Source organism: Excalfactoria chinensis, chromosome 2, assembly GCF_039878825.1.
Source record: "Excalfactoria chinensis isolate bCotChi1 chromosome 2, bCotChi1.hap2, whole genome shotgun sequence".
Lineage (NCBI taxonomy): Eukaryota > Metazoa > Chordata > Aves > Galliformes > Phasianidae > Excalfactoria > Excalfactoria chinensis.
In genome coordinates this window covers 141,035,181-141,050,191 of record NC_092826.1, presented here as the reverse complement: position 1 = coordinate 141,050,191, position 15,011 = coordinate 141,035,181, and the positions used below count along the sequence as shown (strand labels likewise).

At 55.6% G+C, this 15,011-nt stretch overlaps 1 protein-coding gene across 10 annotated transcripts in view; it reads left to right on the top strand.

Annotated features, from left to right (window-relative positions):
• MAP4 (microtubule associated protein 4) overlaps positions 1-15,011 on the top strand; it is a 90,155-nt gene that overhangs the window by 29,452 nt on the left and 45,692 nt on the right. For all 10 annotated transcript variants that reach the window (XM_072330434.1, XM_072330438.1, XM_072330429.1 and 7 more), the window contains one exon: positions 5,225-5,290. In XM_072330434.1, coding sequence (XP_072186535.1) covers positions 5,225-5,290 — 66 coding nt within the window. The remainder of the gene's footprint in view (positions 1-5,224; positions 5,291-15,011) is intronic.

Sequence of the window (15,011 nt, the reverse complement as noted above, 5' to 3'; positions counted from 1 at the left end):
CCAAAAGAATGCTGACCCTTCCTGGAGGTTTCCAGGCCTGGTGGTTTCCTGCAGTAGAAAGTTGGTTGGCTTTTTCTTTGCCTTCATCTTAATGCTCATTAATGCCGATGAAAGCTGGATATGCGGGAGAACCGTAATTAACAGCTAGAGGAAGAAATGAGGACTGAGGGGCTGTAGCGGGGGATCACACAAAGGGTCTGCTCTGTTTTGGAGGGCTGGTTTGCTTTGCCTCGCAGTGAGCCAGGTGTCCTGCAATACAGAATCCTGCTCAGGGTTTTCCACCTAACGCAGTTCTTTACATTGGAACAAACAATGGGGAGGGAAGGAAGTGGGCAAGGAGGCTGCGAACCGTGGAGCTTTGCTCTATTCAGATGTATGTTATCCCATTCAATGATAGGAACTGTAGTGACAGCTATTTATGGTTAGCACTGCAGAGGGGGGACTCAGAGTCCCGGTTGTTGCTGTTTTGACATTGGGCACAGGGCTGCTTTAGAGCAGCACATCCCGCAGTATCTCAGCAGCAGGTTTGTTCAGTCACTGTTCACATCTCCACACCACGTGTGTTTCAAATACCCACTCCCAGCTTTGGAAGCCCCGCTCCTCCCCTGTGCGTGTGCCTGGGCAGAGCTCCGTGCTCCTGTGGGGTGATGGGAACACCATTCTGCATCTGGACTTGCTCTGCAGAGTTGGTTTTTTTCCCTTTTTTGGGATAGCAGCGGCACAATTCTGAGCATTATCTACATCTTTGGCAAGATCAAAATGAGACAGTAACTAAAGAGACCAGAGAGCGTGCTTGCCCCAAGTGCATTGGATGTGATTTTGCTTCCCTGCTCTGCACCTTACACAAGGAGGGTGAGGATTGTCGCTCCACACCTTCAAATGGTGTCACTTTACTGCAGGCCAGTCTTAGCATTTGGTCTTTTTATGTCTTCATGAGTCTGATCTGGTTTTCCCCCCAATGTGATTGGGATACCTCTTTCTCCTGGAGCCTCTCTTCTTGTTTCTGTTTGCTTTAAGGAAGTCATGAAGCTGCACGCTCCTATTCTGAGCCCATACAACACAATGTGAAGCTGCACGCTCCTATTCTGAGCCCATACAACACAATGTGAAGCTGCACACTCCTATTCTGAGCCCATACAACACAATGTGAAGCTGCATGCTCCTATTCTGAGCCCATACAACACGAGCTGCCTGCCCAGGACCCCAGCGCAGCCCTGGGGAGGCACAGTAAGTTCTGCTCCCTGCCCTCCTCCTGCTGCAAAGAGCCCCAAGGTCCTGGCAGAGCACAGCAGCTCCCACAGCAGGCACTCAGCCCCTGCCCGTTCATTTATTGATGTTAAAGGCACAAATGCGTTCAGACATTGCACTGTCTGCTGCCCTTCCCCAGTCAGGAGAGGTTTTGTCACGCAGCCTGGCAGGCTCCAGCTATTTTGGGTTTGTTGCATTCTGTTTCTAAAGCCACGAGCCAGGTTAGGTAAGTTGGAGCTGGGACTCGGGTTGTTTGGCTCGGAGTGCAAGGAGATGGAGAAGAGGAGGAGGTGCTGAGCACTGCGTGGCCACTGAGATGCATCCGAGGGCAAAGACTTAATAATAGTTAATTTAAAAGATGGCGCTGGAAAGGCACAGATTAAGAAGAAAGCGTTTTATTCTTTCTAACAACTGGCTGAGCATCATCATTTGCTGCGGTCTGGGGTAATCCTCTTAGGACAGCGGGGTCGTTACGTAACGCTGAGGGATGGATTGCTGTGGGTGCAGACGCACTCTGCCTTCCTGCACCGGCCCAGCTCACTGCTGTGGCTTTAGGGGGCTCCAGCAGTGATGGAGGTCTCAGTTTGCTGCACACGGAGCTCTGGGTCATCCCAGGCACACGCGGCCACGAGATGGCTCTGTGGGCACTGCGGGCCCAGCTCAGCTCAGTGCCCTTCTGGGGGGACACAGAACTGCTCCCAGGCTGCAGCTGAGCCCCGGCGCTTCCCCCTCCTCTCCCCTGCCTGCAGAAGATGTTCGTATTTGGTCACACGTGGAGCTGAGGGCAGGCAGCCCATGGCAGGGGGGGCTGTGGGCTGTGGGGTGCCGTCCTGCCCAGCCACGCTGTGATTCTGTGCAGGGCAGGCTGTGTTCTCCTGCTCTCATGCCTTCAGATGTGGATGTGCCCGTGTGTGTATCCTGAATGTGAAGCCAGGCAAACCTCCATTGCCTTTGACATTCAAATTCTCCTTAATTCCCTGGGTTAGAAGTTGAAAACCTTGAACCAAGTGCCATCAGGCAAGCGGAGCTGTAAGCCTTTTAGTGACCTTGGGAGCTGAGCTTGGCTGCTGCTCCAGAGCCATTCTGAGGCAGGATGCTGAAAGGCATGAACTGAAATAGCCTTGAGTTATTCCCTGACACTTTGCGTCTCCATCTGACCATAGGATGCTCTGATCAGTGCTTTTGTTCCCACTTGTCACAGCACGGTCTGGGTTGCACAGGCCCACAGTGCTCACCAGCCCCAACCCCCTGCTGTGTGCAGGGTCACCAACCAGCAGCCCAGGCTGCCCAGAGCCACATCCAGCCTGGCCTTACCTGGCTGAGCTTTCCAGCCAAGTGTGTGCGCTCACATGGGAGTCAGACCATGGGCTGCTCTAAGGGCTGTGCCCACAGCCTGCCCAGCCCAGCTCTCTCCGTGCCCTCCTTCCTCCCATACTGATGAGGAAGCCTTGCTCATGGCTGCACTCACGTGTGTGCTGCACCGACTCGCTGCTGCGGATTAGGGCTTCTTACATTGGCACCGTCCATTTGCTTGAGATTATGGGGTTTAGCAAATGCTGCCTTAAATTTGTTTATATAAAAACAATCCTTTGATCCGCTGGCCAGATGCAAATACCATCTTGTAATTTTGATGAGGATTATGTAGTTACAACATCTTGACATGCTTTTGTTTTATAAGCAATTTAGAGTGAGGGAGGAGGAGACCCGGCCTGCAGGGCTGCACTCAGCTCCCTGAGATTCCATTGCTCCAAGGGAGCTGACTGCAGGTCACCCCTCCGCCTTCTCCATGCTGAACAAGCATTTGATGGGCTTCAGTAATGTTTCAGTGGGCTTTGGTTTTGTTTTTAGCTTGCTGAGCCCTTGGAAGGGGTGTGTGCGTTGTGCTGAGTCTGGCAGGGGGCAGCTGGCTCGGAACCTTTGCTACCTGGGAGATCTCAACATGAGGCTTCCCTTTGGATGAACTGTTTGTGTTCTGAATAGCTGCGATGCACCGAGTGCCACCCCAAAGTGACCCCAAAGCGGGCACCCGAGTGCCAGCAGCCCAGGCTGACAGGTCAGCACTTCTGCACCCCTAAGCTGTGTGAGGAGTGTGCAGACAGATGGGACATGCAGCACGCAGCCATGCAGGGCCATGCAGAACACGGCTCCTAAGGGTGTTATGCTGGGACTGAGCTGCTGCACTGCCATGCTAAAGGACAGGGCCTGCACAGCCTGACAGCAGGAGGAGCTGCTGCGTTGGGCTGCTGAGGAACGGGTCGGGGGATTCCTGCAGCATTCTCAGCCACTTGGGAATGATGTAGGTGTATGTTTTGCTATGAGCTGTCTCACAAGTTCCTGTTGGATCTCTGTAAAGCACGAGCCACTGGAGGAGCTGGAATGCATTCCCCTGTGCTGTGCTGAGGGCTGAGTGCAGCCCCACGGCTCTGTGTCCCGAGTGCTTTTAATGCAGCTCTGTTTGTAGAAGGGACAGCAGCACCGCTCCGTGTTGTCCCGGCAGTGACTGAGGGGAGCAATGTCAGCTGGTTCAGCTCTGCACCCAGTAATGGCTGACAGTGAGCAAAGGGACGCCCCGAGGAGCTGAGCTGCTGACAGTGTGTGCTGCGTCTGTTCGGAATCAATGTTCACCTGGACCCCAACACTGCTGCCACTCTGTGCTGCTCTGGGTGCTGGCACAGCCCAGCTGCTCCTGCAGGGCCCATCGGCTGCTCTCAGATGCCGTCATGTGAGCAAAATCCAGGCAGTTTCCCCAGCTGATCGCAGTGACTGACCCTCAGTGGTCCAGCGTGGAGATTATAGAGAGAACAGAGACTCCCACAGCAGTATTTTGCTCATTAGGGAGAAGTGTTTGAGTTCAAGAAGTATTCTTAACAATTATATTGCTGTATGTTAATCAAATACCTCAATTATTCCCAACAGTGGCTTTTGAGCAGCCTGTGCACGCTTGGAGATGGCTCCCTGGAGGCGCAGGGACCTTCCTGGAGCTGCCCTCCAAGCAGATGTGGAGGACGTTTGCTTCCTGCCAGCCCTCATTAACCTTTCAAGGACAGCCAGGAGTGGTCTCGGAGCTGTGGTCCATCCCCATCAGTGCTCCCTGACCCGGCCCTCCTCCTGGCATGTGGGGCGCTGGGGTTCCCCAAGTCTTACTGGGATAGCCTGAGGCAGCCTTCTCTTTGCAGTAAGCTCTAATGTGCAGTGTAGCACCAAAGGTCTGTTTGTTGGGCTAGGGATAGAAACCCAGAGGTGTTGCTGAGTATCCCCTGTGGTTGTGGTGCCTGGTGCTGGGTTGGTGCTGTGCCATGGGGGTGTGAGTGCTCATAGAATCATAGACTGGCCTGGGTTGCGAAGGCCCACCGTGCTCATCCCATTCCAACCCCCTGCTGTGTGCAGGGTCAGCAGCCAGCAGCCCAGGCTGCCCAGAGCCACATCCAGCCTGGCCTTGAATGCCTGCAGGGATGGGGCATCCACAGCCTCCTTGGGCAACCTGTTCAGTGCGTCACCACCCTCTGGGGGAAAAACTTCCTCCTCAGATCCAACCTAAACCTCCCCTGTCTCAGTTTAACACCATTCCCCCTTGTCCTATCACTGCCCACCCTCACAAACAGCCATTCCCCTCCTGTTTATACGCTCCCTTCAAGTACTGGATGCCCACAATGAGGTCTCCCTGCATCCTTCTCTTCTCCAAGCTAAACCAGCCCAGTTCCCTCACCCTTTCCTCATAGGAGCTGCTCCAGCATTCTGGTCATTTCAGTGGCTCTCTTAGTGCTCACTGTGCTGTGGGTCTCCATCATGGGCTCCTCCATGACTGGACGGCTCTTCCTTTTGGGCTTCACGTGGCCCAGACTCCGTCCCACGTGGGCACCTTAATTCGTTTCCAAATAATTCTGGGGAAAAGTCCTTCTGTGTTTCGTAACGTTGGCGTTGCCCTCCTTTAGGATTGAGGTCACGCAGTACTAACGCTGCCTGTGCTTCGTTGCAGATCCTTCAGCCACTGGGCCAACCGTCATAGAAAATGGTGACCATGGGATGGCAGATCACCGCCCAGGTAAGAGCCAGCGCAGAACCTTTGTTGTCATTTGTCTTTGGGCAGCCAGACGTCCCTGCGAGCCAACCTGCTCGTCTTCATTGGGTTTCTCTGCAGAGGGTTGGCTTTATTGGGTCTTTCTTAGATGAACTCTTTTGTTTCAAATACTTCAAGAACTTCTGTTTGGAGTTGGGTTTTGCTGCCCTGCTCCGAGGGCTGTGTGTGTTACCCACACTCAATGTGGGAAGGTGACGCCCAGGGCACCGCTACCCAAACGGCTTTCCAAGAAGCCCAGATATTCTCAGCAGAGCTCCATCCCAACCATAGCATAACACAAAGGCATGGCAGCTGTCCCCAGTGGGACGGGTGGGGATGTTTCCTTCTCTCCCCCACTGCTCAGTGCTTGTGGAAGTACTGAGAACTGCTGTTCATTCTGCAGCTTCTCTTGGGCGCCTCCATGGCTGCCTTGCTGTATCTCTGTCCTAGTGCTGCCTTTGGCCACGTGCTGTCAGAGCTGGAGCTGAGCTCTCAAGCATCACAGGGATTGCTTATTTCACAAGGAACTTGTGAGAAGTGGACCAATATTCCAGGCTGGCAAGGAACCTGGAACATAATTCATCTCTACCAGCACGGCACGTGCTGGACTCAGCCATCTTGCAACCTTTAATGACAAACAGCAGTTCCCTCTTTTGAGACCTTCTGCTGTCAGTGAGGTTTCCTACCCAGGTCCAGCCGAGCTCTTCAGGTTGAGCAGCACAGCGCTGCAAGGCTGCATGCAAAGGGTGCTTCTTTGTGATGGAGTCAGCTGTGACTGCTGAGAGTTGTGCCATCCTGCTGCTGGTCACAGCCGTAGGGATGCTCCTGAACTGCCTTTCTAACACGTAAATAACAGAGTCAGGCATAGGACGTGGCAGGTATGGCTGCTGGATGGTTGGGAATCTTTACAGAGCTGCTGAATCTGTGCTTTAAAGGAATTCTTGTTACGTTTCCAATATGAGTGTTCTGGAGGTTGAGCTCCTTGTGCGCTCGGTGCGAACAGCTGCGATCAAAGATACCCTGATGTGTCTGCAGCCCTTCAGTTTATTCACATCAGCCGCCTTGATGGGGCAGAGCTGGATTGTTTTTCCTGGTGAAGGCTGTCACAGAGCGACATCAAAGCAGCAGAGGCAGCGTGTCAAAGGCAGGCATTGAGTTAATGAGGTTCCTTGGAACAACGCAAGGTCTGTGCAGTGGAGCTGTTCCACTGCTTCTTTCCCCGCCACGCTCTTCATTATGGAATAGCAGGAAAAGGAATGTGGGAGCAAGGGATGAATGCTCCTTCTGAGGAGGTACGGGAGACTTTGGCTCCCATGGAGCTGAAGAGCAGCCGAGACCCTGCAGAAACACAGGGAATGTCACTGGGCTCCACACAGAGTGAATGCTGCTGTGTTCAGCTGCTGTGTTCCCTGCACTCTCTTGAAGCTGCAGTGATCCCTGTGGCCGTGGGGCTGCGATAGGAGCAGCTCCAAGCAGGGTGATGCTCGTGGTGTGCAGCTTTCAGGCTGTGCCCGGAGCTGCAGGGAGCGCTCAGCACCTCGCTGTGTTCATGTTGGATTCCCAAACAGGCTTAAGGGAAGTGCTGGGGAGACGCAGTTAGGCTCTTTGGGAACACAGGTGTCTGCTTATCTCCCCAGTCTAGAGCATGGGAAGCACTGCTGCGCTTCTCACCTACCCAGTGAATCCCAGTGTTGACCTGCCCACGTCTCACTGCTCACTGCCCCAGATCCCAGCAGTGGGGACGGCCCTGCACTGACTGCAGGATTGCTCTCATGGTAACCATGCTGCACTTCTGTGATGGACACAGAGATGTGCAGAGGTCAGTATTGCAGAAAGTAAGACCTGTGTGCCATGAGGCTGAGAATCACAGCATCACAGCACGGCCTGGGTTGCAAAGGCCCACAGTGCTCACCCAGTTCCAACCCCCTGCTGTGTGCAGGTCACCAACCAGCAGCCCAGGCTGCCCAGAGCCACATCCAGCCTGGCCTTGAATGCCTGCAGGGATGGGGCATCCACAGCCTCCTTGGGCAGCCTGTTCCAGTGCGTCACTGGAGAGCAGCAGCTCTTTGGGGAGCTCCATCTTGGCACGTTGTTCTTTTGCTCTGGTTTGGAGAACGTGGGAGCTACCGAGCAGGAGCTGTGAGTTGGGCCCCCAGCACAGAGACTGGAAGTGGTCATTGCTGCTTCCTTATAAGGGTAAATGCAGCAGCAGTCGGCGCAGTGCTGGGGGAGCAGCCATGCCTGCCTGCTGCGTGTGGGGCGGTGTGGGAGTGGGGCGGCAGCAGTGGGTGCTGCAGTGGGGCTGACTGCAGGCTGCACGGGGTCAGAGTGCCCAGTGGAACTAACAGCAGCTCTGAAACAGAAACAAAAGTGATCTTTGAGCAGCGCTACGTTTGCAACTCCTGATGCAGGATATTTGCCCAAAGCTCAAAGGGATTAAAAGAAATTAAAAGAAAAACAAAGACAAATTTATGGGCAGAAATCCATCGAAGGTGATCAGATGGATGAGTGGGAGCAGCCCGTTGTCCTGCTGGGAGCAGTGATCTGCACTGCCTGCGCCCACTATCCCTGTTTGGCTGGCCCAGCTCTTTCTCTCAGGTCAGGCCACAGAAATGCTTGGCTATTGATTTCAGTGCAAATTGTGCTTGCAAGCAGCATCCTGAGCTGCTGCTCCAGCAGCAGTGTGCCACCGATGGTCCCATTGATGGTCCCATTGATGGTGCCACCGATGGTGCCACTGATGGTGCCACCGATGGTGTCAGGTGCCCCAGCATGGCTGGGCTGCATTCCCAGACACCCAGAGAAGCAAACCGTGCCACATCTGCCCTGGCTTTTGGCAAATCTCCTGGCTGCACGAGGTGAAATGTTGCTTGTTGTGCAGTGTGCTACCTGGATGTTCATGTTTACTAATCACTTGCGCTTTTTTGCCCCTTTCCCCTTCCCTTTTCCCTCTCCTCCTCCTTTTCCCCTCTTCTATTTTCTCCTCCTAGAGGCCTAGACTGTCTCCTAACACTGGGGCTGCCACTGTCACAAGACCAGTGTCCTTTTCTACCTGCCATTGCTCTTCTAAAACCTTCAGCATTTTGCAGAGCTCTTGCTTTACACCTCGGACTTTGCATATAGAAGAAGCCAAGGGCGGCAGCGTGGCGGCCGACCAGCCCTCCTCCTCCTCCCTCTGCTCTGCAGTGCTTATTGAGACCTCCCTTTCTTTCTGTGAGCACAGCTGTGCGTTGTTCGCTGTATCCACATCGCAGCCGCGGCTCCGTTTGCGGTCGAACCACTTCTAACTTCCAGCCAAATGCTGCTGTGGGTGTTTGACGGCAGAAGGGGGGGCTGTGCACAAAGGTGCCCTTGGCGGCTGATGATGCCCATTGACTGCATTGCTGCCCCCTCCCTCCACTCACGGTCCCCCTCACCTTTCTCCTCGCTGCTTTGACACCTTCCCCCGGGAGGTTCTTATCTCTAATGACGTCGTCTTAAAACCGAGTGTTTCCACATCACAGCGTTTATCTTGGGGAGCAGATGAGGAATGGCCACGTTCCGCTGGGTGTGAGCTGGGCTGTGGGCACTGGAGGAACTACATGATCCTTGAGGTCCCTTCCAACCCAGGTCATTCTGAGGCTGGAAGGTTTTGCACTGCTTTGGATGAGACAAACTTGGCCGGGGTTCTTGCAGGCCCACGCATGGGTTGTTTGGGGATGGGGCTGTTGGATGGTTACCATTGCTTTGCCCACAGCACCTGCTGAAGGTACAGGATGTGTCTGAGCCCAAATCCGCCCTGAGGTGCAGAATATGAACCCCCAGAAGCTCTTACTGTAAGACTTCTGCCAAGACAAGGTAGCCGCTGCTTTGGGAAGAGAGTAGCTGTCAGTTCGACCCCCCGGTGCCCCCCTACCGGCCACATTACAGCAGCAGCCATGCAGCAGCCATGCAGGAGCAGCACAGCTCGGGTGAGCACCGCTGCTCCCACCGCCTCCAGGTGCCCTCCAAAGCTCCCCCTCAAACAGAGACCCGGCCCATCTTCCTTCTTTGGGACCAAAGAAGTGATTCTGTGATTGCCAAAAGCAAAGCTTTGTGCATTAGTTTGCTGAGCGTGGTGCCTCCAGGTGTCCCTTCTCACCTTTTGCCTTAAGTGGGACCAGCACCCCGGGAACAACAGGAGGGACCCGCTGTGCCAACATACCCTGCCTGTGTGCTGCAGGTGGGCCGTCCCTGCTCAGCACCCTGTCAGTGCTCCGGGTGCTGCCAGGAGGTGCCTACAGCCCTGCACAGTGAATGGGGACCCGGCAGTCATTGAGCCTGGCTTTGTTCTGTCCTTTGTTTCACAGCCAGGTGTGTTGCACTTCCAGCTCTGCTCCCCCTGCTTTAGTCCAGGTTTCAGGGCTCACGATGTACGTGCAGGACGCACCCTCACCTTTCTGTGCTTATAAACCTGTCTGCTGTCACCTGGTTTTCCTCGCTGCTGCCAGTCGTGTACCACGTGGAGCTGTGTACGGCTGCTGAATAAACCGCTGCAATCAACCTCCAACGAGCCTCCTGCGTCCTGCTGTGCTGAGAACCTCCTCGGTGCCGCTGGGGATCCCTGCTCTGGTGGCTGAGCCTTCCCAGAGCTGGAGGCTCAGAGCAGCGTGAGGTGGCTGTGCTGTCTGATGGGAGTCTGCAGCTCTTGGGAGCCGAAATGCTTTCATGGAGCCACGCGGTCGGGTGCTTGGAAAGGGGATGCAAAAATAGAAGGAAGGAGAATCAGTTCTGGCTGCACTGACAGCCTGCCAAGGGGGGGTGACTCGGGTGGTGGGGCAGATGTGCATCGCTTCCATGGCACTGATGGGCCCAGGAGTGCCTGCAGTCCTGCACACAGGGCACTGCTCCGTGTGCTCGTTCTGCTGTAGCTGCCCCATGGATGTTTCTATGGGGCCGTGTTTCTTTGGAGCACTAAGTTTAGTGCAGCTCCTGCCATAGAACCATAGAACCACGGGCAGCCTGCTCCGGTGGTTGGTGACCCTGCACATAGCAGGGGGTTGAAATGAGATGATCATTGCGGTCCTTTTCAACCCAGCCATGCTGTGGTTCTGCCATTCTATGATTCTAACCATTCAGGTTGGAAATGACCTTTAAGATCATCGTGTCCAACTGCCTCCCCCCACCGTGCCCACATCCCCACATCCCTGCGGCTCCTGAGCATCTCCAGGGACAGAGACCCCCCCCCCATCCCTGGGCTGTCTGTGCCAACACCTGGCTGCCCTTTGGGAACAGGAATTGTCCCTAACGTCCACCCTGACCCTCTGCTGCTGCAGCGTGAGGCCATTCCCTCTCATCCGACCCCTTACCCAGCAGCAGAGGCCGACCCCCACCTCACCTCCAACTGCTGGCAGCAATAAGGCAGCAATAAGGTCACCCCCGAGCCCCCACTGCTCCACCCTGACCCACCCCACAGCTCCAGCCACCCCACAGCACTGTGCTGCAGACCCCCACACCCCGCTGCTCCCTCTGCCTGTGTTCCCCAGCACCACATCCCTGCACTGTAACAGCTCCCCGGGCAGCTGTGCCAGCACTGCCTGCTCTTTGGAGGAGGAGTTGTCCCAGCCTGATCCTCCCCAGTGTAGGAGAGACAAGCAGGACCTCGGTCCGCCCTGTTCTGTCATCCATGGGCAGGTCTTGCTCTTACCCCACACTCCCACCACCCAGTTTTCCATCATGTCCATCTCTGGGACATTCCTGCATCCAAGAGTTACTTTCCTTTTTCCTCCCTCATGCCTGGGCTGACATCCCCTTTCTTTTCTTGCTTATTCCAATAGTTTATGGTGCATTTTTGGGCAGCAGCCCTTTAGATAAGTGGAGTTCATATGAAGTTCATGCTCGCAAGGCTTGCCAAAGGAAACAGCGCAATGCAATGAAATACACATCCAGACACAGCCTAGTCTAAAACGCATCCACCTTTTGGCTGCGTCTGTCCATCCTATCTGAAAAGTGGCTGCCCTAATGGAAACGTCATTCCCACTTAAAGAAAGGGAGGAAGGAGGACCCAGGGAGCTACGGGCTGGTGGGCATCATCTCTGTGCCTGGGAAGGCCACGGGACGGTTCTGGGTTTGAGTGCACCCACAGCGAGTTCGCTATGACACCAAGCTGAGTGATGTGGTTGACACGTTATAAGGATGCGAAGCCATCCAGAGGGACCTCAACAAACTCAAAAAGTGGGTCTTTGTGAACCTAATGAGGTTCAGCATAGCAAAGTGTTACATGTGGGTCCGAGGAGTCATAAACACGTCTATGGGCTGGGAGAAGAGCTCCGTGAGGGCAGCCCAGCTGAGAAGGACCTGGGGGTCCTGAGGGTGAAAAACTGACCGTGAGCCAGCAGTGTGAGCTTGGAGCTTGGGAAGGCAGCTGTGTGCTGGGCTGCATCATCGAGTGAGGTGGGTTAGAAGGGATCCTTAAGATGACGCAGTCCCAACCCCCTGCTGTAGGCAGGGACACCTCCCAGCAGACCAGGCTGCTCACAGCCCATCCAGCCTGGTTCCATGCAGTGCCCAGTAGCTGATGGTGGAGCTGGGTGGTGAGCTGCGGGGTGCTGCAGTAGGCACAGGTTGGCCATAGAGCAGCTCAGGGTGCTGGGAGCCAGCAGGGATCACTGCTGTTGGGGGCTGTGTGATGTGTGGCCGTAATGGGCCTTGGCAGAGCAGAGGGGCCGGAGGTGGCTGCGCTCCTGATGGGCTGCCGCATACTGTGCCCTAATTGCAGAGCAATTTGTGTCTAACATCTCCCGGTGCCAGCTGAAGCCGTGTGGCTGTAGAATGAAATTGTGCATCAGGGCAGAAAGTGCAAAGCTGCTGGGATAGCAGAGAACAGGCAGCTCATCCCTGCCTTCAGTACAGGCTGATCCGGCCGCTCAGGTTATCACAGTGCATGTGAGACGTGAGGGGTGATGAGGTCTGAGGAGATGCTTCTGCTTTGTCATGGAGGGAACTCCTTCATTATTTATGTTGGTTATAAAACAGGGTTCTTGCCGTGTGGTGGCGTCCGGCTGCAGGCGCTGCCCAATGGGGGTCTGCTGTGTGAGACCACCACGTCCTGCTCTCAGCTGGGACACAGCTCATGTCCACAGCAGTGTGTGTGCACCAAAGCATGCAGTCACAGAATCACAGCACAGCATGGCTTGCAAAGGCCCACAGTGCTCATCCAGCTCCAACCCCCTGCTGTGTGCAGGTCACCAACCAGCAGCCCAGGCTGCCCAGAGCCACATCCAGCCTGGCCTCGAATGCCTGCAGGGATGGGGCATCCACAGCCTCCTTGAGCAACCTGTTCCAGTGCGTCACCACCCTCTGGGGGAAAAACTTCCTCCTCAGATCCAACCCAAACCTCCCCTGTCTCAGTTTAAGTTCAGTGCTGTCGGACCAGACCGTGTGTGCTGGGGCTGTGCTGTGTTTGCAGGAGCAGCCCCTTTGTTTTAGTGCTCCCATTCCACTCCAGTCTGAGCGCCGGGTCCTGTGCTTCAGCCTCAGCAATGCAGGCAGTGCTGCAGCTGGAGGGCTGTGCAGAGCAAACAGACCTGCAGGTGTTGGCTGATGCTGGGCTGACCACGGGCCAGCAGCGTGCCCAGGGGCCACGAAGGCCAGCAGCATCCTGTGTGTGAGCAGCAGTGCTGGCAGCAGAGCAGGAGCTGAGCGGCCCCTCTGTGTGGCAGTGGTGGGGCTGCACTGCAGTGCTGAGCTCAGGGCTGGGCCCCTTGTGGGGGTCCTGCGGTGCGTGCAGAGGGGGCAGCGGGGTGTGGGGGTCTGCAGCACAGTGCCGTGGGACGGCTGGAGCTGTGGGGTGGGTCAGCGTGGAGCAGTGGGGGCTCGGGGGTGACCTTAGTGCTGCCTTATTGCTGCCAGCAGGTGGAGGTGAGGTGGGGGTCGGCCTCTGCTGCTGGGTAAGGGGTCGGATGAGAGGGAATGGCCTCACGCTGCAGCAGCAGAGGGTCAGGGTGGACGTTAGGGACAATTCCTGCTCCCAAAGGGCAGCCAGGTGTTGGCACAGACAGCCCAGGGGTGGGGGGGGTCTGTATCCCTGGAGATGCTCAGGAGCTGCAGGGATGTGGGGATGTGGGGGGCTGGGGTTGGGCACGGGGATCTCAGGGCTCTTCTCCAACCGTCATGGTTCTGTGATTCCATGTCCGCAGAGCACAGTGCGGCCCTTCTGTGCGTTCCAAGGTCAGACTTTTGGTGCTGTCTGTATTTTTCCTAAATCAAGAATGAGGCCCAGACTGCGGCAGTGCCCCGCAGCGCCGTCACCGCGCTCTGCATGAGCCGCAGCCGTGGAAGGTTCCCGACAAGCCTGGAAACGTCCGCTCTGCTCAGCATCAGCAGCGCTCTGTGCTGGCTGTGTGCCCTGCTCTGCCATCCACAGCTGGGTGAGACAGCTTGCTGTGAGGCCAGGGATCTGAGTCAGGCAGGCTTGGAGTTGTGTTTTGGGTGTGCAATGTGTCCGTAGGAGCTGCAGCGCACGGATCGACCTCATTGCTCCCCCTCTGCTGAGCTCCATCTTCAGCGGCTCATCTGTGTGAATAGAGATACGCCCCTGGGTTGGTTTTAGAGCTGGGAAGGCTTCATTAGCCCTGTACTAATTGCAAAGGCACCTCCTTGGTGAGGAATCTGGAGGTTCCTGGTAAGCTGGGTGACTTCCCAGGGTTGCAGGAGGGCCAACGCAGTGCATCACATCTCTTGGAGCAGAAGCTTGAGCACTGGAACAGGTTGCACAAAGAGGCTGTGGATGCCCCATCCCTGCAGGCATTCAAGGCCAGGCTGGATGTGGCTCTGGGCAGCCTGGGCTGCTGGTTGGTGACCCTGCACACAGCAGGGGGTTGGAACCAGGTGACCATTGTGGTCCTTTGCAACCCAGCCTGTCCTTTGATTCCATAATCATCTGCCTGAACAAGAAGCAAGAGAACTGCGGATCCTTCCCATGTTATGCAAATGGCTTCGTGCTTTGATGTCATTCATTTGACACATTTGGAATGAATGGCCGTAAAACTCTTCTCGCAGACGCCGGCAGATAGATTTCTCCCGACCGCTGCTGAGCTTTGAGCAGCGGAAAAAGTAGGTCAGCAGCCTGTAATCTCACAGCATTAAACAAACATGACTGCGGTGCTGAAGGGAGAATTGCTATTTTAAGGGCTTTGCGGTGCTGGTGGATGGGGTGGAATCTATGCACATCCATGCTGCAGGAGTAACACGTGTGTCACTCCTGGAAGGGCTGAGAAATGAGGGGCTCCATCAGCAGAGGGGTGGCCAGCAGGGACAGGGAACTGATTGTCCCTCTCTGCTCTGCCCTTGGGAGGCCCCATCTGCAGCGCTGTGTCCAGGTCTGGGGGCCCCAATACACGTCTGGGGTGTCCCAGAGCTGTGGGATGTGGCACTGGGGGCTGTGGGTGTTTTGGGGTTGATGGGATGGACGTGGGGATCTCAGACATCTCCAACCTTAATGTGATGAGCTGGAAAGCAAATAGATGTGATAGAACTGACCTTTTAGGCAAGTAAAGGTATGAGCAGCAGGGAGCAAAGGGCTGTGGGTGGAAGCTTGTCATGATGGTGAGCTCTTGAGTTAGATCTGTTGGAATAGTGGAGAGCTAAGAAAGGCAGATTGGTGCGTGGAGGGCAGTTCATAGACACACTGACATGGCCGTGTCGGAAGATCATGATAGATCAGGGTGGGATGCCAGCACACACAGCC